Source organism: Pan troglodytes, chromosome 20 (assembly GCF_028858775.2).
Source record: "Pan troglodytes isolate AG18354 chromosome 20, NHGRI_mPanTro3-v2.0_pri, whole genome shotgun sequence".
Taxonomy (NCBI): domain Eukaryota; kingdom Metazoa; phylum Chordata; class Mammalia; order Primates; family Hominidae; genus Pan; species Pan troglodytes.
The window spans coordinates 50,706,883-50,732,997 of NC_072418.2; the positions used below are offsets into that span (position 1 = coordinate 50,706,883).

Below are 26,115 nucleotides of genomic sequence, written 5' to 3' on the forward strand. Positions count from 1 at the left end.
GGCGCCTGCCACCATGCCCAGCTAATTTTTGTATTTTTAGTAGAGATGGGGTTTCACCATATTGGCCAGGCTGGTCTCGAACTCCTGACCTCAGGTGATCTGCCCGCCTCGGCCTCCCAAAGTGTTGGGATTACAGGTGTGAGTCACACCGCGCCCAGCCTAGGAATATATTTTGAAAGTAGATCCACCGTAACTGGCCGAGGTACAAGGGGAATAAAAAAGAGCCAAAGGTGACTCCAAGGTTTCTGGACTTGGTCTAGAGTTGCCATTGCCTGAGATGGGGAAGACTGAGGAAGGAGGGGCTCAGAGGTGGGGCAGGTGCAGGGGAGAAATGGGAACTCGTGATTGAGATGCCCATTAGACGCCCGAGTATAGATGTGAAGTAGGCAGTTGGAGGTAAAAATTTGGAATGCAGAGAAAATTCCTGGGCTGGAAATATGCATTTGGAATTTGCTTATATTCACAACCTTTAAAACGTTGGGAGTGTGCCTTGTGTCTTCAACCTGTGAAAACTGCCCATTCTCTCCCTACCTAATGTAGTAGAATTTTTTTGTTTGTTTGTTTTTTATTTTTGAGACAAGAGTCTCACTCTGTTGCCCAGGTTAGAGTGCAGTGATGCAATCTTGGCTCACTGCAACCTCTGCCTCCCGGGTTCAAGCGATTCTCCTGCCTCAGCCTCCCGAGTAGCTGGGATTACAGGCGCCCGCTACCACACCCGTCTAGTTTGTATTTTTAGTAGAGACGGGGTTTCACCATGTTGGCCAGGCTGGTCTTGAATGCCTGCCTGCCCTCAAGTGATCCGCCCACCTCGGCCTCCCAAAGTGCTGGGATTACAGGCATGAGCCACTGCGCTTGGCCAGGGCTGTCATGTATTGAGAACAAGGTGTGCTTTTGTATAGCTGTGTGGCTGAATAAAGGTGTTTGATGTGTTGTGTCTCTGGGTTGGGTTTGTCTGGATGTGCAATTGTGTAAATGGGTGAAGGAGATCACTTGTGTGTTACCATTTGTCATGTGTGTGTTTGTGTGTGTGAAAGAGAGAGAGAGAAAAGGGGAGGGGGGTGGCCTCCCAGCCCAGAAGTCATTACTAATTCCTCCAGCATCCCCCATTTCTGGGCAACAGAGGCCCTTTTGTTCACAGTGGCAGAGGCAGTGATGTCCCTTCTCTCTTGAGGCCCCTGGCAAGTTCTCAGCCCTGAGCCTGGTCAACAAAAGGTCCTGTGAGCTTTTGCATTGAGCCCGGCCACTTGCAGAGTGTGCTGAGGACATCAGTGAGGGCACGGGACCTGTGACAACCACAGTGGCTTGGCCAGTGATGGAGGAGCCAGGGGCTTAGAGAGGGCCTTCTTGAGGATAATGTTGTTACAAGATAATTATGGGAAAAAAGGGAAAACCATGACTGTCCTACAGATCTAAAAATGAACACATGGGGCGGACATGATGGCTCGTGCCTGTAATCAGCATTCTGGGAGGCCGAGGTAGGAGGGTTGCATGAGCCCAAGAGTTTGAGACCAGCCTGGGCAACATAGTGAGACCTCATCTCTATTTTTATTTTTATTTATTTTTAGTTTTCATTTTTTCTTGAGATGGAGTCTCCCTCTGTCACCCAGGCTGGAGTGCAGTGGCATGATCTCAGCTCACTGCAACCTCTGCCTCCTGGGTTCAAGCGATTCTCGAGCCTCAGCCTCCTGAGTAGCTGGGACAACAGACATGCATTACTAGGTCCGGCTAATTTTTTTTTTTTTTTTTTTTTAGTTTTAGTAGAGATGGGGTTTTGCCATGTTACCAGGCTGGTCTTGAACTCCTGGCCTCGAGTGATTCGCCCGCCTTGGCCTTCTGAAGTGCTGGGATTACAGGCGTGAGCCACCACGCCCGGCTCCATCTCTTTTTTTTTTTTTTTTCTTTGAGACGGAGTCTCGCTCTGTCACCCAGGCTAGAATGCAGTGGCGCGATCTCGGCTCACTGCAGGCTCCACCTCCCGGGCTGACGCCGTTCTCCTGCCTCAGCCTCCGGAGTAGCTGGGACTACAGGTCCCCGCTACCATGCCTGGCTAATTTTTGTATTTTCAGTAGAGACGAGGATTCACCACGTTGGCCAGGCTGGTCTCGAACTCCTGACCTCGTGATCCACCCACCTTGGCCTCCCAAAGTGCTGGGATTACAGGCATGAGCCACCGCGCCCAGCCTGAATGATGTTGTTATGGGTTGAATTGGGTCCACTCCCCAAATTGGCATATTGGAGTCTTAACCCACCGTACTTTAGAATGTGACCTTACCTGGAAGTAGGGTCGTTGCAGATATAATCAGTTGGGGTCATACTGGAGTAGGATGGTCCCTAAACCATCATGACTGGTGTCCTTAAAAAATTCGGAAATTTGAGCCTGGAGAGGTAGCTCATGCCTGTAATCTCTGCTCTTGGGGAGGCCGAGACAGGAACATCACTTAAGCCCAGGAGTTTGAGAGCAGCCTGGACAACATAGCAAGACCTTGTCTCTACAAAATATTTTTAAAAATTGGCTGGGGCCGGGCCCGGTTCTCAAAGCCTGTAATTCCAGCACTTTGGGAGGCCGAGGTGAGCAGATCACTTGAGGTCTGGAGTTGGAGACCAGCGTGGCCAACATGATGAAAGCCTGTCTCTACTAAAAATACAAAAATTAGCTGGGCATGGTGGCGCATGCCTGTAGCTCCAGCTTGGGAGGCTGAGGCAGGAGAATTGCTTGAACCTGGGAGGCAGAGGTTGCAGTGAGCCGAGATCGTGCCACTGCACTCCAGCCTGGGCAACAGAGTGAGACTCTGTCTCAAAAAACAAACAAACAAACAAACAAAAATATATATATGGTATGTATATATTTGTTTTGTATATATTTTTTGTGTATATACATATCTCTATATATAATTTGTATTTATAGAGATGGGGTCTCACTATGTTGCCCAGGCAGAGGTTTGAGTTTTTGTTGAGGGCTCTGGGAGTCACAGAAGATAGCTCTATTTGTGGGTCATTCACTTTTTGCCCAGCCCTGTGTTGCTTTACATGCACTTGCTCATTAAATCCTCCCAAGATCAGGGGGATCAGACTGAGGTGGGTGGAGTCGACTTGAACTTTGCTTAGGGTTCTAAGAGGTAAAGACTAGGGGATCTGGGGACAAGGAAATCCCAGATAGAGTTAACCTTTTTTTTTTTTTTTGGATACAGTCTCGCTCTGTTGCCCAGGCTGGAGTGCAGTGGTGCAATCTCAGCTCACTGCCTTCTGTCTCCTGGGTTCAAGTGATTCTCCTGCCTCAGCCTCCCAAGTAGCTGGGATTACAGGTGTGCACCACCACATTGGGATAATTTTTGTATTTTTAGTAGAGACAGGGTTTCACCATGATGGCCAGGCTGGTCTTGAACTCCTGAGCTCAGGTGATCTGCCTGCCTCGGCCTCCCAAAGTGCTGGGATTACAGGTGTGAGCCACCTCATCAGGCTGAGTTTATTGAGTTATCCCCATGTGCCAGTCAGAGCTCTAGTTTTTCCTACCTGTATAAACTCGCTTACTGCTCACATCAACCCCTAATGGAAGTGCTATTTTCATGTTGTTTCCTGCCCTTTGTCTCTACTTGCCAGATCACTCCCATGAGGGAAGGGTTTGTTTATTTATTCATTGCTGTATCCCTGGAAACTGGGACTGCAGGTGGTTATGAAGTACCTATTTGTTAAATGAGTGAACATTTCCTGTAGGCAATTACACCCAACTTCCAAATGGAGAAACAGGCTCAGAGATAAGCCCCTGCACCCTCACTCCTCAACTCAACTGCCTGTTTCTAGCACTTTCCATGATGATCCCCTCTGCATGGAGAGGGTTCATGGGGAGTGACTATTGTTCTGTAATGAATGACCAGGCTGTGCCGGGGTCGGCAGTAGGCCTTTTCCTTTTTCTTTTTTTTTTTTTGAGATGGAGTTGAGTTTTGCTCTTGTCGCCCAAACAGGAGTGCAATGGCGTGATCTCGGCTCACTGCAACCTGTACCTCCTGGGTTCAAGTGATTCTCCTGCCTCAGCCTCCCGAAGAGCTGGGACTACAGGCACGCGCCACCACGCCTGGCTAATTTTCATATTTTTAGTAGCGACGGGGTTTCGCTATGTTGTCCAAGCTGGTCTCGAACTCCTGACTTCAGGTGATCCATCCACCCTGGCCTCCCAAAGTGCTGGGATTTCAGGTGTGACCCACTGTGCCTGGCCAGGCCGTTTCCTTTCTTTCTTTTTTTGAGACAGTGTCTTACTCTGTTGTCCAGGCTGGGGTGGCAGTGGCACAATCACGGCTCACTGCAGCCCCAAACTCCTGGGCTAAAGTGATCCTTCCACCTCAGCCTCCCCAGTAACTGGGAGTACAGGTACATGCCACCACACGGACTAATTTTAAAAGTTTTTGTAGAGATGGGGTCTTGCTATGTTGCCCCAGCTGGTCTCAGACTCTTGGGCTCAAGCGATCCTCCTGCCTCGGCCTCCCAAAGCATTGGGATTACAGGTATGCGCCACCGTGCCCAGCCGCAGCAGGCCTTTTGTTTTTTTAGAGAGGGTCTTGCTTGGTGGCCTAAGCTGGAGTGCAGTGGTGCAATCACGGCTCACAGCAGCTTCCAAACTCCTGGGCTCAAGCGAGCCTCCTGCCTCGGCCTCTCAAGTAGCCTGGGACTATAGGCACACACCATCACGCCCGGCTGATTATTTATTTATTTGAGATGGAGTCTCGCTCTGTCACCCAGGCTGGAGTGCATTGGCCTGATCTTGGCTCACTGCAACCTCCGCCTCCCAGGTTCAAGTGATTCTCCTGCCTCAGCCTTCCGAGTAGCTGGGACTACAGGCACGCGCCACCACGCCCATCTAATTTTTGTATTTTTAACAGAGACGGGGTTTCTCCATGTTGGCCAGGCTGGTCTTGAACTCCTGACCTCAAGTGATCCGCCCGCCTCGGCCTTCCAAAGTGTTGGGATTACAGGCGTGAGCCAACGCACCCAGCCACTAATGTATTATTATTATTATTCTGTAGAGACGCAGTCTGGCTATGTTGCCCAGGCTGGTCTTGAATTCCTGCCTCTGCCTCCCAAAGCGCTGGGGTTACAGGCGTGAGCCACCGCGCCCTGCGGCTGCAGGTCTTTATAAGGCAACTGTGGGCCCTGGACGGCTCCCTGAAAACCTCTCCCTCAACTCCCTGTCTCCTCCCTCACCTGGTCTACCCCGAATCCTTCCCCTCTCGCCCCCTCGCCCTCTCCAGGGGAGGTGAGGGACTCAAGAATCGCGCCCTGCTTCTGTCCCAATCGCGCCCTGCTTCTGTCCCCACCGCGCCGTCCCCAAGCCCACGCAGTGAAAAGACCACCCTTGAGGCTGATTCCGGGTCCAGTTGGGAGCGGCCAGCCGTAAATCACCGCCCCCGTGGGCCGTACCATTCTGGCCGGGGGGACCTGGGAGGGGACGCGCGGAGGGCTTCCCCCGGGGACTGCTCTATCGAGACTCTCTCCAGCCCAACAGGAGGATGGGAAGGAGACTTGTGTGGGGTCCTCGGGCTGGCGGGTCTCGGGTTCCTTATCCTCCGCCTTGGCGCCTCTCCGCCCACCGCCCACCGCCCCTCCCTGGCATTGGTTGGCGCCAGGGGAAGCCGAGGCTCCATCCTTTCTGCGCAGGTTCCCGCCGCACTGGCGCAGACCTAGCGCGTCCAGGTGGGAGGTTGGTGTGGCCCGGGCGTCCGCTCCTCAGCGGATGTGGCAGCCCCGAGCCATGGCTCTCGCCGTCCGAGTCGTTTATTGGTAAGCGCAGCGGCCAGCGGCCCCCCTCCCCGACCCCCGCCGGGACCCGATTCTCGGAGCCGGGGTCAGGGAGCCCCGGGGAGAGGACCCATGGGAGCCCCTGTATGGGAAAAGGGATTCCGGTGTGGGTGGGGTGGGCGTACGGAGGGGCGAAAAACAGAGGGCGGTCGTCCCTAGGCCCCGTCTTCGACTTGTGACACGCTGGGCATCTCGGGTTATAAAAGGTGGGGCTGAGACGAGTGTGTGTCAATTTCGAACCCCCGACTCCGGGGCTCCGCTGGGGAAGGGGCTGGCGGTCAGCTTTGTAAAGGGACCTAAGGCTCCTCCACCCTAAGGCTTCCCCTCCCCCAATATCCCGAACAGTCGCGGGGTGGGGACAGTGAGAGCCCAGAAGGTTCGAGAATGTCTCAGCCTGTGTTTCAGAAGCACTTGAATTGTTGGCCTCTGCCCAGTGGGTTCCCTTGGCCACGAACCCCACTCCTTTTCTGGCCTCAGTTTTCCGTCTGTGACAAGAGGGAGGCTCTGTGTCAACACCGAACACGCTTAATTTCTGCAAGTCTCAGGAAGGGTATAATAGGATAGGATATAAATTACGTTCTCTTCACTCCCCAGCACCTAATACTGTGTGGCATGCTGTAGGTATTTAATAAATACGTGTTCAATGAATTTATCCTCCCAGGAATCCCTTAAGAGAGGGGAATTTTAGGCCAGGCGCCGTTGATCACGCCTGTAATCCAAACACTGGGAGGCTGAGGCGGGTGGATCGCTTGAGCCCAAGAGTTCGAGACCAGCCTGGGCAACCCAGGGAGACCCCCTCGTCTCTACAGAAACTTAAAAAGTTAGCCGGGCATGGTGGCGCACTCTTGTAGTCGCAGCTGCTTGGGAGGCTGAGGCAGGAGGATCACTGGACCCCGGAAGGCGGAAGTTGCAGTGAGCTGAAATCGCGCCACTGCACTCCATCCTGGACAGCAGAGCGAGACTCTGTCTCAAAAAAAAAAAAAAAGTAAATTAAAGAGAGGAATTTTAGTTCTGTGTTACAGGTGAGAAAACTGAGGCTGGGACTGGGGTGGGGGCAGGTCAGTAGCTTCAAGTCTGGACTGCAGGTGACGGGTAACTGGAACCTGGGTTTGTCGGCAGCTTTCCAACGTCTCTGTCTGCTCGACAAAGCAGAGGCAAGAGTGACATTTTGAGACGCCTACCAGGCCTGTGCACCAGATTCCAGTCCCGAAATAGCCTGCTGTGGGGGTTGGGTGAGCCTGTATTTCACCCTGGGGACTGGGAAGGTGTTCAGAATCTAGGAGCTGCGGGGCCGGGTGCGGTGGCTCCTGCCTGTAATCTCAGCACTTTGGGAGGCTGGGGCGGGCCGATCCCCTGAGGTTAGGAGTTCGAGACCAGCCTGGCCAACATGGTGAAAATACAAAAATTAGCTGGGCGTGGTGTAAGAATCCAGGAGCCGCAGGGTTTTCCTTGGAGTGCTGCGAGGGCTGTGGGTGAGGGTGGTGGGTACAGGGAGTGGGTGGGGACCTTACGTGTGCTGTTCTCCTAATCCAGTTCTCCTGGTTTTCCCCCGTCCCCGTCTCTCGTATTTGTGGTCTCCTTGTCTCCTCTCTCCCCTTTTCCCCCTCCCCCTTCTCTGTCTCTTGCTTGGTGTTGGTTTTCTGTGTGTCTCTGTGTGTCCCCGCGCCACCCCCTGTGCTGCGTCCCAAAACTCTGCCTGGCTGGTGCCTGTCTTCTCTCTTGAGGGCATCTGTCACCTCTTCTGCTTGGTCATCTGTGTTCCTCTTTATTTCTTCCTGGCCCCATCTTGCTCTCTCCCCACACCGCCTGTCTCTACCCTCCTCTCCCCGATCCCCCACTTCTCCCTCTCTCCCCTGGGCCCCAATGTCTTGGACTCTCCTACCAGTGGCGCTTGAGGCTACAAGTCCAAGGTAAGCAGAGTGGATGCCCGGGGGGGGGCATTCCTGGGAGCTGGGGAGGGGTAGAGTGCATATCGGGAGGGGGCTGACTGGTATGACCCCTGCTGTGACCTCTCACCGCGTTTTCAGTATCTTCAGCTCAAGAAGAAGTTAGAAGATGAGTTCCCCGGCCGCCTGGACATCGTGAGTCTTGGGATGGGGAGAAAGACTTGAGCACAGCCACTGTGTCGGTCCGTTAGGCCTGGGTGGCACTGCAGGGGGTTAGGTCAGCCCTACGCCCTTCACCCATGTTCTCATCCCCCTGGGAAGGGGAGGGTCTCCCCAAGAGGACATCTTAGCCCCTCCAACATCTCCCCTACCCCCTTTCCTCAGTGCGGCGAGGGAACTCCCCAGGCCACCGGGTTCTTTGAAGTGATGGTAGCCGGGAAGTTGATTCACTCTAAGAAGGTATGTCTGTCTGTCCGTCCTGCCTGGTTTTGGGGCTAGCATGGGGTTGGGGCTGAGGTTGGTGTCTCGGTCCCAGCTCACCCCTTCCCTCTTCCTCCCCTCCCTAGAAAGGCGATGGCTACGTGGACACAGAAAGCAAGTTTCTGAAGTTGGTGGCCGCCATCAAAGCCGCCTTGGCTCAGGGCTAATGCGCCCTGAAGGCAGAGGTGAGGGGGCCCACTAGACAGGGACACCACCCTTTGGATCTTCTCCCTGCCCCATGCTCTGACTCCTTGGCCCAGGGTGGAGAGCCTGGGAGATGGGGGGGACATCAGTGTGTCCCCAGAGCAAGCGGGATAAAGTTAGACCCGGTTGGTGGAGGACGACAACTGAGATGGGGTCAGAGGTGTGCAGGGTGACAGCTGAGATGGTGATGGGTCAGAGATGTGCAGGATGACAGCTGAGATGGGGTCAAAGGTATGCAGGATGACAGCTGAGATGGTGATGGGTCAGAGGTGTGTAGGATGACAGCTGAGATGGTGAGTCAGAGGTGTGCAGGATGACGGCTGAGATGGTGATGGGTCAGAGGTGTGTAGGATGACGGCTGAGATGGTGATGGGTCAGAGGTGTGCAGGATGACGGCTGAGATGGTGATGGGTCAGAGGTGTGTAGGATGACAGCTGAGATGGTGATGGGTCAGAGGTGTGCAGGATGACGGCTGAGATGGTGATGGGTCAGAGGTGTGCAGGATGACAGCTGAGATGGGGTCAAAGGTATGCAGGATGACAGCTGAGATGGTGATGGGTCAGAGGTGTGCAGGGTGACAGCTGAGATGGTGATGGGTCAGAGGTGTGCAGGATGACGGCTGAGATGGTGATGGGTCAGAGGTGTGTAGGATGACAGCTGAGATGGTGATGGGTCAGAGGTGTGCAGGATGACGGCTGAGATGGTGATGGGTCAGAGGTGTGTAGGATGACAGCTGAGATGGTGATGGGTCAGAGGTGTGCAGGATGACACCTGAGATGGTGATGGGTCAGAGGTGTGCAGGATGACGGCTAAGATGGTGATGGGTCAGAGGTGTGCAGGATGATGGCTGAGATGGTGATGGGTCAGAGGTGTGCAGGATGACGGCTGAGATGGTGATGGGTCAGAGGTGTGCAGGATGACGGCTGAGATGGTGATGGGTCAGAGGTGTGCAGGATGACGGCTGAGATGGTGATGGGTCAGAGGTGTGCAGGATGACGGCTGAGATGGTGATGGGTCAGAGGTGTGCAGGATGACGGCTGAGATGGTGATGGGTCAGAGGTGTGCAGGGTGACGGCTGAGATGGTGATGGGTCAGAGGTGTGCAGGATGACGGCTGAGATAGGGTCAGAGGTGTGCAGGATGACAGCTGAGATGGGGTATGCAAGATGACAGCTGAGTTGGTGGTGGGGTCAGAGGGCTGCCCTAAAACAGCTCTCCTGGTTTGGGAATGAAAAGTGCTAGCAACCCAACGGTTCAGAATCCAGAACTCTAGGTCTTTGTCCCATTGCCAAGAAACAGTTCCCAACCCAGCAGGTCATGTGACAGCGTCCGGCCAAGTTCCCAGCATGTTTTGAGACAGAATTTCCTTGCTCCACAATTTCGAGTAGGTCACTAATTATCACCGGGCTCTGAACCTGAGAATTAGTTCTAGGAATATTCCAGACCTGATCCAGCTCCAGAAACTTACCCACTTTGGAACTGAACATGAGTCCAAAAATGCTCTAGAAACAAATGCTAACTCTAGAATGGATTGTCTGCTCCAAAAAAACCCTAGAGCTGACTCCCAGTTCTCCCCATAGAGCCGAGAATGAAATACACCACCAGCTCCCAACACACTGTAAACCTGAGCCCCCCTTCCCAACCCAGCAATTGAAAAATGTGAACCAGCTCCTAAGCACTAGAATTGACCACTAGTTCCTGGAGTTGGCTACTGGTTCCTTATCACTGTTTTTTTCTTTCTTTCTTTCTTTTTTTTTGAGATGGAGTCTTGCTCTGTCTCCCGGGCTGGAGTGCAGTGGCACGATCTTGGCTCACTGCAGCCTCTGCCTCCCGAGTTCAAGCAATTCTCCTGTCTCAGCCTCCCAAGTAGCTGGGATTACAGGCACATGCCACTATGCCCGGCTAATTTTTGTATTTTTAGTAGGTCTGATCCTGTTGGCCAGGCTGGTCTTCAGGTGATCCACCTGCCTTGGCCTCCCAAAGTGTTGGGATTACAGGCGTGAGCCACCGTGCTTGGCCTCCTTATGCACTCTGAACCAAGTATTGTTTCCAGCCTAATACATTGTGGAACAAGTGGCAATTTCTATATGAACCTCAGGAACAAAGAACTACTTTCCAGCACCTTCTGAGTCTGATTTTCCAGTTTGTAAGCCAGTATGGTCCAGATAAGCTTGAAACCCAGCCCATTCTAGAACAGTTACTAGCCCTTTTTCTGGTCTCTGGCACTGCAGGGCCTGGAGCATAGTTTATTTTTTGAGGTGGAGTCTCGCTCTGTCGCCCAGGCTGGAGTACAGTAGCGTGATCTCGGCTCACTGCAACATCTGCCTCCTGGGTTCAAGGGATTCTTGTGTCTCAGCCTCCTGAGTAGCTGGAATTACAGATGTCTGCCACCATGCTGGGCAAATTTTTTTTTTTTTTTTTTTTTTTTTTAAGATGGAGTCTCTGTCGCCCAGGCTGGAGTGCAGTGGCATGATCTCGGCTCACTGCAAGCTCCGCCTCCCGGGTTCACGCCATTCTCCTGCCTCAGCCTCCCAAGTAGCTGGGACTACAAGCGCCTGCCACCACGCCTGGCTAATTTTTTGTATTTTTTAGTAGAGACGGGGTTTCACCGTGTTAGCCAGGCTGGTTTTGAACTCTTGACCTCAGGTGATCCGCCGGCTTTGGCCTCCCGAAGTGCTGGGATTATAGGCGTGAGCCACTGCGCCTGGCCATACTTTTTACTCCCCTCTAAACTTCAGCACCAGTTCCCATTCCATGTTGATCTAGAACAGAGTATCCCATCCCAACACACTGTGGACCCAAGTACCAGCTCCCAGTGTGCCTTGTGCCAGAAAACTAGTTTTCAAATGCGTTAAACTCAAGTTCCATTTCCTAAAATTCTTTACCAGAGCAGAATGAGGTCATGTTCAATGTGAATTGGGACGTGCCAATTTGAAGTAATGCAGAAATGATATCTTGCCTTATGTGCAGGTCTGAAACAAAGCAAATCCCTCTAACATAAAGGAAAAGAAAAATGGAATTGCCTAATTCCAAAGCTGCATCAGCTGAATGCATTGTGGACTGTTGCTGTTGAGCGTGGGGTGGGGTACCACCAGGCAGGCTTTGAATTCTTTTTTTTTTTGAGACAGAGTCTCGCTCTGTCACCCAGGCTGGAGTGCAGTGGCGCGATCTCAGCTCACTACAACCTCCACCTCCCAGGCTCAAGCGTTTCTCCTGCCACAGCCTCCCAAGCAGCTGGGACTACAGTTGTGCACCATCACGCCCAGCTAATTTTTCTAGTTTTTGTAGAGATGGGTTTTTTTCACCATGTTGCCCAGACTGGTCTCAAACTCCTGGGCTCAAGTGATCCGCCCGCCTCAGCCTCGCAAAGTGCTGGGATTACAGACATGAGCCACCACACCCGGCTGTCTTTCTTCCTTTTGACATGGGCCCCACACCTGGCCTCTGTTCCTGCAAACTGACTCCCTACCCCAACCACCTCTTTTTCTCTCCACAGTCCAGGGACCTTGACCCAGCCCCTCTCAGCAGACGCTTCATGATAGGAAGGACTGAAAAGTCTTGTGGACACCTGGTCTTTCCCTGATGTTCTTGTGGCTGCTGTTGGGGGCAGAGATTGACGCCCCCGGTCTTTGCCTCTGAGCGGGAGAGTCTGTGTATATGTGTCTTCCCCGGAATCCACACCACCCCACCCTCCTCCTGTCCCGTGGTTTCATCATATCTCTTTGCATACCCCATGTCTTCCCCAGTTGTCCCCTGGAGTTTGGGGGGACATCCTGCCTCAGGCATCCTTCTCAAGGGGAAGCCAAGAGAGGCATCAGGATGGGTGGGTTTCTGATTGTGGCAACGTTTGCAACCGTTCACGATTCAATAAATATTGGACGAATTTAACCGAATGTGCCTGTGAGGAGTGTATCTTGTTTTACCCCTGTGCCTCCTCCCTCCAGGACCCCGTCGCAGAAATTAGCAACCACGTGTTGAGTGCTCAGTGCACCAACCCTCTGTAGGGAAGCACCTTACAGCAATGCTGAGGTTGTTATTTTTTAAGACAGTCTTGCTCTGGAGTGCAGTGGTGCGATCCCAGCTTACTGCAGTGTCCCTCTCCTGGGTTCAAGTGATTCTCCCGTCTCAGCTTCCTGAGTAGCTGGGACCACAGGTGTGCACTGCTATGCCTGGCTAATCTTTTTCTTTTTCTTTCTTTCTTTTTTTTTTTTTTTGAGACGGAGTCTTGTTCTGTCGCCCAGGCTGGAGTGCAGTGGTGCGATCTTGGCTCACTGCAACCTCCGCCTCCCGGGTTCCAGCGATTCTCCTGCCTCAGCCTCCCATGTAGCTGGAATTACAGGTGCCCGCCACCACACCCAGCTAATTTTTTGTATTTTTAGTAGAGATGGGGTTTCACCATGTTGGCCAGACTGGTCTCAAACTCCTGACCTTGTGACCCTCCCGCCTCGGCCTCCCAAAGTGCTGGGACTACAGGTATGAGCCACCGCGCCGGACCTAATTTTTGGATTTTGTAATAGAGACAGGGTTCACCATGTTGGCCAGGCTCGTCTTGAACTCCTGACCTCAGGGGATCCGCCCGCCTTGGCCTCCCAAAGTGCTGGGATTATAGGCGTGAGCCACCATGCCCGGCTGTTTTTGTAACTATTGATAGCCATGAAGTGCATGGACACTTTCCTCAAATCAGGTACAATTCTAAACTGTTTCACTCTCAAACCTTGACCCACTCATTCTGGGAGGACAGAAATAAAATTGTTCCTCCCCCAAGTCAAATGCTGCTGACTCCTGAAACCCACCACATTCCATGGATCTCTGCTCAGTGACATCTGGGAAACACAAGACAGCCATCAACAATAGCAACAAGAGGCCGGGTGCAGTGGCTCACGCTTGTAATCCCGTCACTTTGGGAGGCCAAGGTGAGCGGATTGCTTGAGGCCAAGAGTTCGAGACCAGCCTGGGCAACATGGTGAAACCCCACCTCTACTAAAATTAGCCCAAGTGTGGTGGCAGGTGCCTGTAATCCCAGCTACTCGCCACCTGCCACTAGGTTGAGAACCGCTTCAACCTGGGAAGCAGAGGTTGCAGTGAGCTGAGATTGTGCCACTGCACTCCAGCCTGGGCGACACAGTGAGACACTGTCTCAAAAAACAAAAAACCCCCAAACCAAATGAACAATAGCAACAAGAAACAAGCCCCCACATGGCTTCATTTCTAATGATTCTGAGGATTTTCTTAGTATGACTCCTTTGGCGGTATAGTTCTTTATTTTTTTTCTAAGACAGGTTCTCTGTCACCCAGGCTAGAATGCTGTGGTAGGATCGTGGCTCACTGCAGCCTCGACCTCCTGGGCTCAAGTGATCCTGCTTCAGCCTCCTGTGTATCTGGAATCACAGGCACATGCCATCATGCCTGGCTCTTTTTTTTTTTTTTTTTTTTTTAGAGATGGGGTCTTGCTATTTTGCCCAGGTGGTCTCAAACTCCTGGCCTCAAGTGATCCTCCTCCTTTGGCCTCCCAAAATGCTGGGATTACAGGCGTGAGCCACGGAGCCTGGCCTGGTGGTGTATTTTTTTTTTTGAGATGGAGTCTCACTGTGTCGCTGAGGCTGGAGTGTAGTGGCGCGATCTTAGCTCACTGCAACCTCCACCTCCCTGGTTCAAGCAATTCCCCTGCCTCAGCTCCCGAGTAGCTGGGATTACAGGCATATGTCACCACGCCTGGCTAATTTTGTGTGTGTGTGTGTGTGTGTGTGTGTGTTTTGTTTTTCTTTTTTCAAGTAGAGACGGGGTTTCACCATGTTGGCCAGACTGGTCTCAAACTCCTGACCTCAGGCGGTCCCCCCCGCCTCGGCCTCCTAAAGTGCTGGAATTACAGGCGTGAGCCACCGCACCGGGCCCTGGTGGTGTAGTTCTAAGCTAGGTAGAGAGAGATCACAGAGAGTGGCATCTGAACATCTGAGACTCAATGGAGGTTGACCGTAATCCCATTTGCCAACTGGTCTCACATTTGGGGTCAGCCCAGTATCAACATCCTCAGCTGTCAGCACTCCACCTGTTAGCCAAGGCACACTGTGGCACCCGTTCATCATTTAAATGACACGAGACTTTTCAGTTCTTTGTTTAAGCAAGAATTCTGGCAGGGCTGGGCTAGGTTGGCTTATGCTTCAGTGGGAACAAACCAGAACGAACCTAAATCTCCATGGATGAACACAGCACATGCAAAGCCCTCTCCAGAGCAACAGTTCTCCTGCTTCTAGTCAGGAATCTAGCGCAATGTTGTCCAATAGAACTTTCTGCACGATGGAATTTTTCTTTTTTTGTTTTTTTTGAGATGGAGTTTCACTCTTGTTGCCCAGGCTGGAGTGCAATGGTGGGACCTTGGCTCACTGCAACCTCTACCTCCCGGGTTCAAGCAATTGTTCTGCCTCAGTCTCCCAAGTAGCTGAGATTACAGGCGCCCGCCTGTAGCCACCATGCCTGGCTAATTTTTTTTTTAAATGTATTTTTAGTAGAGATGGGTTTCACCACGTTGGCCAGATTGGTCTCAAACGCCTAACCTCAGGTGGTCCACCCACCTCGGCCTCCCAAAGTGGTGGGATTACAGGCGTGAGCCACCGTGTCGGCTAGCACGATGGAATTTTTCTATATCTGCCCTGCCCAACACCATAGCAACTGACTTCATGTTACTGGTGACAACTTGAAATGTGACACGACCAAGGAACTGAATTATTACATTTATATTTGGCCGGGCACAGTGGCTCACGCCTGGAATCCCAGCACTTTGGGAGGCTGAGCTGGGAGGATCACTTGAGCCCTGGAGTTTGAGACCAGCCTGGGCAACATAGTGAGAACCTGTCTCTACAAAAAATACAAAAAACAGCTGGGCATGGTGGTGCATGCCTGTAATCTCAGCTTCTTGGGAGGCTGAGGTGGGAGGATTGCTTGAGCCTGGGAGGTCGAGGCTGCAGTGATCTGTGATGGCACCACTGCACTCCAGCCTGGGCGACAGAGTGAGTGCCTGTCTCGAAAAAAAAAAAAAAAAAAAAATAACATTCAACCCATGTAATATGTGGCTAGTTGTTATGGGACTGCAATTCTGTTATTCTGTTGCTGCACCTGGCCCCAAAGCAGCTTTAGTAGACAGAGCGGAGACAGCGTAGGCAATCTTTCATTGGCTTTTCTTTTCTCTTTTCTTTCATTTTTTTTTGAGACAGAGTCTTGCTCTGTTGCCCAGGCTGGAGTCCAGTGGCATGATCTTGATTCTCTGCAACCTCCACCTCCGGGGTTCAAGCGATTCTCTTGTCTCAGCCTCCTGACCAGGTGGGACTACAGGCGCACGTCAACACGCCCAGCTAATTTTTGTATTTTTAGTAGAGACGAGGTTTCACCATGTTGGCCAGGCTGGTCTCAAAGTCTTGACCTGGTGATCCACCCTCCTTGGCCTCCCAAAGTGCTGGATTACAGATGTGAGCCACCGTTCCCGACCTGCTTTTCTTTTTTTTAAAGAGACGAAGGTATCGCTGTGTCGCCCAGGCTGGAGTGTTAGTGGCATGATCATGGTTCACTGCAGCCTGGAACTCCTGGGCTCAAGCGATCTTGCCACCTCAGTCTCCGTAGTAGCTGGGACTACAGGCGCACCACCACTTCCAGCTAATTTATTTTTTTTTCATTTTGTTGGGGAACTGGGCGAGGATGGGGCAGGGTGGGAGGCCTTGCTATGTTGCTCAGGCTGGTCTCGAACCTGGCCTCAAGCGATCTTTCCCGCTTCGGCCTTCAGAGCAGGCATTGGCTGCTAAAAGCATCAGCCAGGAAGTGATGCGCATCAGCTTTCGTCACAGCCCATTGGCCAGAACCAGTTACACAGCCCCGCCCACTTTGAGAACCCCTACCTGCAGATCTTGGCTGGGGAACTTAGTCTTCCTATGTTTAGGAAAGGGATGAGAACTTGAAAACTTGGTGAGCACTACAAATATCTACCAGGGCTCTTATTTTAATCGTACCGTATGCATGAAAACGCCACCATCTGATTTTGGCGTAATCAAGACAATTCACACCTTCAAAGAATTCAGCCTGAACATCACCCAGCCTGAAAAGGGGAGACACCGTGAATTCCTTTCTAACAGCGACAGCATGTGGCCGCGTCTGAGAACTGCATCTTCTCAGTTCACCTCGGATCACCGCGGAAGACCAGGAATCACTGTGGAATCCCTGTGGGTCACCAGGAATCACCTCCGGTCATCTAGATTTTAGGGTAGTCAAGTGAATCACCATCTTTGAATTGGTGACATGACACTTTCTTTTTAAAACTTAAAAATTAAAATTTAGCCGTGCGCGGTGGCTTACGCCTGTAATCCCAGCGCTTTGGGAGGCCGAAGAGGGCGGATCACGAGGTCAAGAGATCTAAACCAGTCTGGCCAACATGGTGAAACCCCGTCTCTACTAAAAATGCAAAAATGAGCTGGGTGTCGTAGCTCCCAGCTACTCGGGAGGCTGAGGCAGGAGAATCGCTTGAAGTCGGGAGGCAGAGGTTGTAGTGAGCTGAGATCGCGCCACTGCACTCCAGCCTGGGTGACAGAGTGACAAAAAAAAAAAAAAAATTAAAATTTTTCTAGGTACATAGTAGGTGTATATATTTATGGGGGACATGGGCTATTTTGATACAGGCATCCAATGCATACTAATAACATCAGGGTAAATGAGTTATCTATCCCCTCAAGCATTTAACTTTTGTGTTACAAATAATCCAGTTAAACTCTTTTTTTTCTTTCTTCTTTTTATGAGACGGAGTCTTGCTCTGTCCCCCAGGCTGGAGTGCAGTGGCAAGATCTCGGCTCACCGCAACCTCCGCCTCCTGGGTTCAAGCGATTCTCCTGCCTCAGCCTCCCGAGTAGCTGGGATTACAGGCATGCGCCACCACTCCCGGCTAATTTTTGTATTTTTAGTAGAGATGGGGTTTCACCATGTTGGCCAGGATGGTCTCGATCTCTTGATCTTGTTATCCGCCCGCTTCGGCCTCCCAAAGTGCTGGGATTACACGCGTTAACCACCGCACTTGGCCTTTTTCTGTATTTTTAGTAGAGACAGGGTTTCACCATGTTGGCCAGGCTGGTCTCAAATTCCTCACCTCAGGTGATCCACCCACCTCGGCCTCCCAGAGTGCTGGGATTACAGGTGTGAGTCACTGTGCCCGGCCATACAGGCGTGAGCCACACTGCGCCTGGCCAGGAGATTCTTTTTAATTTAACAGTTTTCAGAATATTAAATTGGAGCCTCAGCAACTTTCTCTAGTTTTTTTTTCTTTCTTTTTTGAGGACCATTGTGAACCAATGGACTTTCATGCATCTGACGTCTTTCAATTCATTGCAGCTCTTCTTTGTAAGCTCAAGTTGTTCAGCCTTTGGTTTCTTTTCTTTTCTTTTAAAAAATATTATTATAGAAACGGGGTCTTGCTATGTTGTCTGGCTGGTCTCGAATTCCTGGGCTCCAGCGATTTGCCCGCTTCGACCTCCCAAAGCAGGAGGGGCTTTTGTTTTATCCAAGCTCTCTGTCCCCGCCCCCTCCCCCAGTAGCCTGTCGGGTGTCTCCTGCCTCCAAATCGGATCTAATTCTCTGCTCTGCTGAGACTGGCCTGGCTTAAGAGGATTGGGACACTTGCTAAATGGGACCAGGACAGGGTCAGAGAACCAGCGCTGGGGAGACCCAAGGGCCAGGATTGCCACCAGGGGGCAGCAGAGAGGCAGAGTAGCAGAAGGAAGAGATGGGGTTGCTTCCATCTGACGGCGGGCAGTGGGAGGGCGGGGTGGTGGACGAGGAGGGGATGGTATAGAGGGAACAGTCCTCCCACCCCCACCAGAGTGGGTTAACAGTACTTACATGGTCACTGGATGCGTATTGAAAAATGAGCCCGGGCTCAGTGATTCACGCCTGTAATCTCAACACTGGGAGGTTGAAATGGGAGGGTCTCTGGAGGTCAGGAGTTCGAGACCAGCCTGGGCAATGTGAAAAAACCCCGTTCCTACCAAAAATACAAAAGATTAGCCAGGCGTGGTGGCACGCGCCTGTGGTCCCAGCCACTCGGGAGGCTGGGGTGGGAGGATCCCTTGAGCCCAGGAGGTGGAGGTTACAGTGAGCTGAGATCACACCCATTGCACTCCAGCCTGGGCGACAGAGTGAGACCCTGACTCAAAAAACAAACAAACAAACAAACAAACGAAAAAACAACAACAACAAGATAATTGAAGAAGATGTGGGCCAGGCGAGGTGGCTCACGCCTGTAATCCCAGCACTTTGGGAGGCCAAGGTGGTTGGATCACTGGAGGTCAGGAGTTCAAGACCAGCCTGGCCAACATGGTGAAACCCCGACTCTACTAAAAACACAAAAATGGCATGGTGGTACGTGCCTGTATTCCCAGCTACTTGGGAGGCTGAGGCAGGAGAATTACTTGAAACTGGGAGGCAGAGGTTGCACTGAGCTGAGACCGCATCACTGCACTCTAGCCCCTGGGTGACAGAGAGAGACTTCATCTCAAAAAAAAAAAAAAAAAAAAAGAGAGAGAGACTGACAGAAAAAGACCAAGAACATTCTGTATGTGATGCTATTATTAGCTATAATAATGGCAGATATGGTTTGTTGATCACTGACCATAATCAGTGTTAAGATTTACATGATTTGACTCATCTAACCCTTCTCCAAACCCTCCCTTTCACCAAAAAATCTTTCATATTAAAAATTCACAGAGTTTTTTTTTTTTGAGATGGAGTCTCACTCTGTCACCCAGGCTGGAGTGCAGTGGCATGATTTCAGCTCACTGCAACTTCTGCCTCCTGGGTTCGAGAGATTCTCCTGCCTCAGCCCCCCAAGTAGCTGAGACTACAGGCACGCACCACCACACTCAGCTAATTTTTTATTTTATATTTATTTATTTTTATTTTATTTTATTTTTTGAGATGGAGTTCCGCTCTTGTTGCCCAGGTTGGAGTGCAATGGTGCGATTTCTGCTCACTGCAACCTCTGCCTCCCAGGTTCAAGCAATTCTCCTGCCTCAGCTTCCCGAGTAGCTGGGGTTACAGGCATGTGTCACCACGCCCAGCTGATTGTATATTTTTAGTAGAGACGGGGTTTCTCCATGTTGGTCAGGCTGTTCTCAAACTGCCGACCTCAGGTGATCTGCCCGCCTCGGCCTCCCAAAGTGCTGGGATTACAGGTATGAGCCACCGCACCAGGCCCAATTCACAGAGTTTTAAAACATCAACTTTTAAAGATAGATGCTTTCTTTACATTAGATAAAACACACTTGTCTTAAGTGTTCAGTATAATTGCTTTGATAAATGTATGCAACTGTCTGGGTGCCGTGGCTCATGCCTGTAATCCCAACACTTTGGGAGGCTGAGGCAAGAGTATCACTTGAACCCGAGAGTTCAAGAGCATCCTGGGCAACATAGCAAGACCCTGTCTCTACAAAAAATAAAAAAAATTGGCTGGGCATGGTCGTGTGCACCTGTAGTCTTAGCTACTTGGGAGGCTGAGGTGGAAGGATCACTTGAGCCTGAGAGCTTAAGGCTGCGGTAAGCCATGTTTGTGCCACTGCACTCCAGCCTGGGTGACACAGTGAGACCCGTCTCAAAAAAGGATCATCAACAACAAAGTATACAACTATGATACCAGCACCCAAACAAGAAGCATCCATCAGCCCCCAAATTTCCCTGGGACCTTTTTGCAGTCATTTTATATTCATTCCCAGACCTGCCTGGGCAACCACCAATCTGCTTTCTCTAACTATAGATTACTTCTGTCTCTTCTAGAATTTCATATAAATGAAATAGTATCATATAGAGCTTTCTGTGACTACAGATTATTTCCATATCTTCTAGAATTTCATAGAAATGAAATTGCATCACATACAACCTCTTGTGTCTGGCTTTTTTCACCCAACATAAATGATTTTGAGATTCTTCCATATCACATGTGTATCCACAGCTTGTTCCTTTTCAGTGCTGTGTTATAGTCCATTGTATGGACATACCATAATTTGCTTAACCATTCACTTGGGCTGTTTCTATTTTGGTCTTTTATGAATAAAGTTGTTATGAATATTCTTGTACAAGTCTTCCTGTGGACATATGTTTATTTCTTATTTATTATTTTTCTTGAGACAGGGTCTTGCTTTGTCACTGAGGCTGGAGTATAGTGATCATGGCTTGCTGTATCTTTGTCCTGGGCTCAAGTGATCCTCCCATCTCAGCCTCCTAAGTAGCTGGGATTACAAGTGTGTACCATCATGCTCAGTTAATTTTAATATTTTTGTAGAGATGGGGTCTCATTATATTGCCCAGACTGGTCTCAAGCAGTCCTCCTGCCTCAGCCTCCCAAAGCTTTTTTTTTTTGAGACGGAGTCTTGCTCTGTTGCCAGGCTGGAGTGCAGTGGCATGATCTCGGCTCACTGCAACCTCCACCTCCTGGGTTCAAGCAATTCTCCTGCCTCAGCCTCCCAAGTAGCTGGGACTACAGGCATGCACCACTACACCCAGCTAATTTTTGTATTTTTAGTAGAGATGGGGTTTCACCATGTTGGCTAGGATGGTCTCGATCTCTTGACCTTGTGATCCACTCGCCTCGGCCTCCCAAAGTGCTGGGATTTCAGGCGTGAGCCACTGCATGTGGTCCATTTTAGTTTTAATATGCATTTCCCTGATGATTTTTGATGTCATGGGCTTACTGGCCTTTTTGCATATCTTTTTTTTTTTTTTTTTTTTTTTTTTGAGACGGGAGGCTGGCTCTGTCACCCAGGCTGGAGTCAGTGGCACGATCTTGGTTCACTGCAACCTCCACCTCCTGGGTTCAACCAATTCTCTAGCCTCAGCCTCTGGAGTAGCCACCACACCTAATTTTTGTATTTTTAGTAGAGACAAGGGTTCACCACGTTGGTCAGGCTGGTCTCGAACTCCTGACCTTGGGTGATCCTCCGGCCTTGGCCTCCCAAAGTGCTGGGATTACAGGCATGAGCCACTGTGCCCGGCTTTTTTTGTATTTTTAGTAGAGACAGGGTTTTGCCATGTTGCCCAGGTGGTCTTGAACTCCTGGGCTCCAGCCATCCTCCTGCCAAAGCCTCTCAAAGCGCTGGAATTACAGGCATGAGCCACTGTGCCCAGCCTGGTCTAAGAAATCCTTGCTCACTCCAAGAGTTTAAAATATTCTCCTATGGATGCTTCTAGAAGCTTCCTGGTTGTAGCTTTTCATTTGGAGTGAGGTGGGAGTCAAGGTTTTGTTTTTTTTTTTTTTGAGACAGAGTTTTGCTCTTGTTGCCCAGGCTGGAGTGTAATGGCGTGATTTTGGCTCATTGCAACCTCCACCTCCCGTGTTCAAGTGATTCTCCTGCCTCAGCCTCTCGAGTAGCTGGGATTACAGTCATGCACCACCACGCCTGGCTAATTTTTTGTAGTTTTAGTAGAGATGGGGTTTCTCCATGTTGGTCAGGCTGGTCTTGAACTCCTGACCTCAGGTGATCTGCCCGCCTCAACCTCCCAAAGTGCTGGGATTACAGGTGTGAACCACCGCGCCCAGCCCAGTTTATTTTTATTTATTTACTTTTTTATGGTGAAAAGATATACATATATTGAGAATTAGCCAGCTGGACTCAGTTTAGATGATCCCAATTTTGTTGGCAACATCCAAAGCATTGTAACCAGGAGTCGGTTGAACATGTGTCTTCTTCTCTCCGTCAGGCCGAATCAGAGCTTCTTCACAGCCTGTTTGATCTGGTGCTCCTTGGCTTTAACATCTATAATGAAGGCAAGCGTGTTGTTGTCTATCTTCTTCATGACGGACTCAGTGGTCGGTGGAAACGTGATGATCGCAGAGTGGCCAAGCTTGTTTCTCCAGGGGGCGCTCTTCCGAGGATATTTGGGCTGCCTCCGGAGTCGCGCTGTCTTGGGCCGCCTGAAGGTGGGTGACCTGCGGATCTTCTCTTCTGTGTGGCTGTGGACGGCTTTCAACACTGCTTTCTTGGCCTTTAAAGCCTTCGGTTTGGCTTGGGCTTTAGGAGAGGCAGGAGCTTCCTTCGCTTTCGGCACCATCTTGTGAAAAGACAAGGTTAATTTTTGTTTTTGACCTTTTTTTTTTTTTTGAGATGGAGTCTTGGCTGGGCGCGGTGGCTCACGCCTGTAATCCCAGCACTTTGGGAGGCTGAGGTGGGCGGATCACGAGGTCAGGAGATCAAGACCATCCTGCCTAACACGGTGAAACCCTGTCTCTACTAAAACTACAAAAAATTAGCCGGGTGTGGTGGCGGGCACCTGTAATCCCAGCTACTCGGGAGGCTGAGGCAGGAGAATGGTGTGAACCCGGGAGGCAGAGGTTGCAGTGAGCCGAGATCGCGCCTGGCCTTATTTAGGTCTTCTTTAACTTCTACGGGCAATGTTTTGATAATTGTGGTCGTAGCTGTCCTGCACATCCTACTTTCTTCCTAGGCATTTTATAGGTGTGTGTGCATGCGTGCGTGTGTGTGTGTGTGTATTTTGAGACAGGGTCTTGCTCTGTTGCCCAGGCTGGAGTGCAGTGGTGCAGTGATGCTGCCTCAAACTCCTGGGCTCAAGCAATTCTCCTACCTCAGTCTCCCAAGTAGCTGGGACTACAGCTGTGCACTACCATGCCCAGCTAGTGTTATTTTTAATTTTTTTTTGTGTAGATGGAGTCTTGCTTTATTTTACAGGCTGGTATTGAATTCCTGGCCTCAAAGTAGCTGGGACGACAGCTGTGCACCACCATGCCCAGCTAGTTTTATTTTTTATTTTTTTGTGTAGATGGGGTCTTGCTATGTTGTACAGGCTGGTCTTGAATTCCTGGCCTCAAGCGATCCTCCTGCCTCGATCTCCCAAAGTGCTGGGATTACAGGAATGAGCCGCCACACTCAGCCTATTTTATGTTTTTTAATGCTTTTGTAAATAGTGTTTTTAAAAAACTTATTTTCCAATTTTTTGTTGCTATTATATAGAAATATAATTTGTTTCTTTTTTTAAAAAAAAAATTCCCACACAACACCAAGATATACAGTTGGTTTTTGTTTATTGATTTTGTATCCTGGAACCTTGCCAAATTCATGAATTAATCCCAGGAGTTTGAGTATGTGTGTGTGTGTGTGTGTGTCTGTGTGTGTGTTTATTCTGTAGATATTTTCTTATGTTAGCTACAAGAGTTACCACTTTATCCAAGATACAGTTCTGTAATGATAAAATAAAAGCACTTCTCTAGCAAGAAATTCTGAGTGTACAAAAGTGAATAGGCCGGGCGTGGTGGCTCACATCTGTAATCCCAGCACTTCGGGAGGCCAAGGCAGGTGAATCACTTGAGGTCAGGAGTTTGAGACCAGCGTGGCCAGCATGTGAAACCCTGTCTCTACTAAAAATACAAAATTAGCCAGGTGTGGTGGAGGGCGCCTGTAATCCCAGCTACTTGGGAGGCTGAGGCACGAGAATTGCTTGAACCCAGGAGGTGGAGGTTGCAGTGAGCCGAGATAGCACCATTGCACTCCAGCCTGCGTGACACAGCAAGACCGTCTCAAAAAAAAAAAAAAAAAAAAAGTGAATGAATCCAGAACTAAAAATAAATTTCCATTCCATCCCCATTCCCAGAGCTGACTGCAGCCAAAAGACAGAAGAAAAAAGTGGAAGGGTTTACTTTTTTTTTTTTTTTTTTTTGAGATAGAGTCTCGCCCTGTCACCCAGGCTGGAGTGCAGTGGCACGATCTCGGCTCACTGCAGCCTCCGCCTCCAGAGTTCAAGCGATTCTCCTGCCCCAGCCTCCTGAGTAGCTGGGATTACAGGTGCCCGACACCACGTCTGGCTAATTTTTGTATCTTTAGTAGAGACGAGGTTTCACCATGTTAGCCAGGCTGGTCTCAAACTCCTGACCTCGTGATCGGCCCGCCTCAGCCTCCCAAAGTGCTGGGATTACAGGCGTGAGCCACTGCGTCCGGCCGGTTTACATTTTTCATCACATATGCAGAGAAAATCAGGTGTGTCTGTGGAACATCTACAACACGTTGTTCCACTCACTGCCCCAATCGGGGAGAGCAGATTCTGCAGCTTTGTTTTGTCTTCCTGGGGAGTCTCTCTGGGGCTTATATAGGGGAAGGGCTCCAGGAGACCCTGACAGCACCTACTGCTGTAACTGAAGTCTCACGGCCAGTAAGGAGGCATGAGAAGGTGCCAGCACGGGCTTGAGAAGGGTTTTGACATCATCCACCAATATGTCCCATCTCCCCTTCAACTCTTCTGTGACCCGGCTGAGATTCTGCAGATGCCGCCTCACCTGGCTCTAAGAGGATTGGGGCAGGTGGTGAGTTAGATTAGGTCAAGGCCAGGGAGACCGGCTAGGGAGAAACGCAGGGACTGAGAGGGAGGGAGAGAGACTAGGGAAGGAGAGGGAAGGGGAGCATGGGTCTGCACAGGGCAGAGAGAGGTAGGAGATGAGTCAGAGGAGGGAAGAGATATGGGAAGAGGGTGTTGTCTAAATGGCAGAATAATAAGATCACCCGTTTCCTCCGAGCTTCCTGTAAGCTAGGCTCTGTGCTGGGCATGTCAATGACACAGCTCCATGTTGCTCACACCCCACACGTATGGAGAAGGTGTAGTTGATACCCAAAGTCTCATGGACATCCAGCTGTCCACAGGTCCTCCTCCAAACAGTCCAAGAAGCAGATGAGCTTGGTATCACTCGATAGAGTGGAGGAGTTAAGGGCTGTGCTCTTTGGCTGGGTGGCCTGGTACATGCTCAGACTGAATCTTTTTGGTCTTCTCAGAAAGGGACTTAAACACCCTGATGTTTGGCGTAACCCCCCGTAGGCAAAGGGATTACAGGCTGCCAGCCTCAAAGGATCTTTTGTAAGGATATTAGAGCACATAGGACAGCTGCTGTCACGTGGGAAGTGACACGGGCTGGGGAGACCCTACCTGTTCTGGTTTTGAGGGCAGGAAACTCCCATGCCTCAGTTTCCCCTTTTCTTTGCACCTCACTTTCCCTCTCTCCCTCCCCCTCAGTCTCTCCCTTTTCCCATCGCTCTGCCTCCCTTGGGACAGTCTCAGTGTGGTTTTCTGTGTACATCCCTCTCAGGGTCTCTCTGAGGAGCAGGAGCATTTTTCATTATATCCCGGCAGTCTGTCCCCACCTCCAACCACAGCCTGTCACATGTTTCCCCCAAATCCGCACTAATTCTCCCTATGTTTTGCTGAGGCTGGCCTGACTTAAGAGGATTGAAGCATTTGCTAAATTAGACTGGGACAGGGTCAGAGAACTAGCTGTGGGAAGACACAGGGGCCAGGATGGCCACAAGGTGATGGCAGAAGAAGCAGGAGAGGAGAGAACAGAGGCAAAGGGTGGCATGCTATTGGTGCAAGGATATAGAGACCAAGAACCCAATAGAGACTTTCTGTAGAGCCAGTCATTGTGGCTCACACCCGTAATCCCAGCAATTTGGGAGGCCAAGGTGGGAGGATCACTTGAACCAGGAATTCAAGACCAGCCTGGGCAACATGGTGAGACCTTGTTTTTGCAAAAAGTAAAAGGAAATTAGCCAGGCATGGTGGTGTGTGCCTGTGGTCCCAGCTACTCAGAAGGCTGAGGTGGGAGGATCAGTTGAGCCTGGGAGGTTGAGGTTGTAGTGAGCTGTGATTGTGTCACTGCACTCTAGCCTGGGCAACAGAGTAAGATACTGTCTCAAAAAAAAAAAAAAAAAAAAAAGCCAGGTGTGGTGACTCATACCTGTAATCCC

General features: G+C 50.6%; 1 protein-coding gene and 1 pseudogene across 1 annotated transcript; one reads left to right on the top strand and one right to left on the bottom strand.

The window, feature by feature from the left end:
• The first annotated feature begins 5,562 nt into the window (after positions 1 to 5,562).
• SELENOW (selenoprotein W) lies at positions 5,563 to 12,249 on the top strand. The gene is made up of 6 exons (NM_001154577.3): positions 5,563 to 5,769; positions 7,673 to 7,697; positions 7,815 to 7,868; positions 8,058 to 8,132; positions 8,240 to 8,338; positions 11,853 to 12,249. Exons 1-5 carry the CDS (start codon positions 5,741 to 5,743, stop codon positions 8,318 to 8,320), a joined length of 264 nt encoding a protein of 87 aa, NP_001148049.1. The 5' UTR covers positions 5,563 to 5,740; the 3' UTR covers positions 8,321 to 8,338; positions 11,853 to 12,249.
• Positions 12,250 to 21,943: 9,694 nt separating this feature from the next.
• On the bottom strand, positions 21,944 to 22,423 carry LOC107972416 (large ribosomal subunit protein uL23-like; annotated as a pseudogene).
• Positions 22,424 to 26,115: the final 3,692 nt, after the last annotated feature.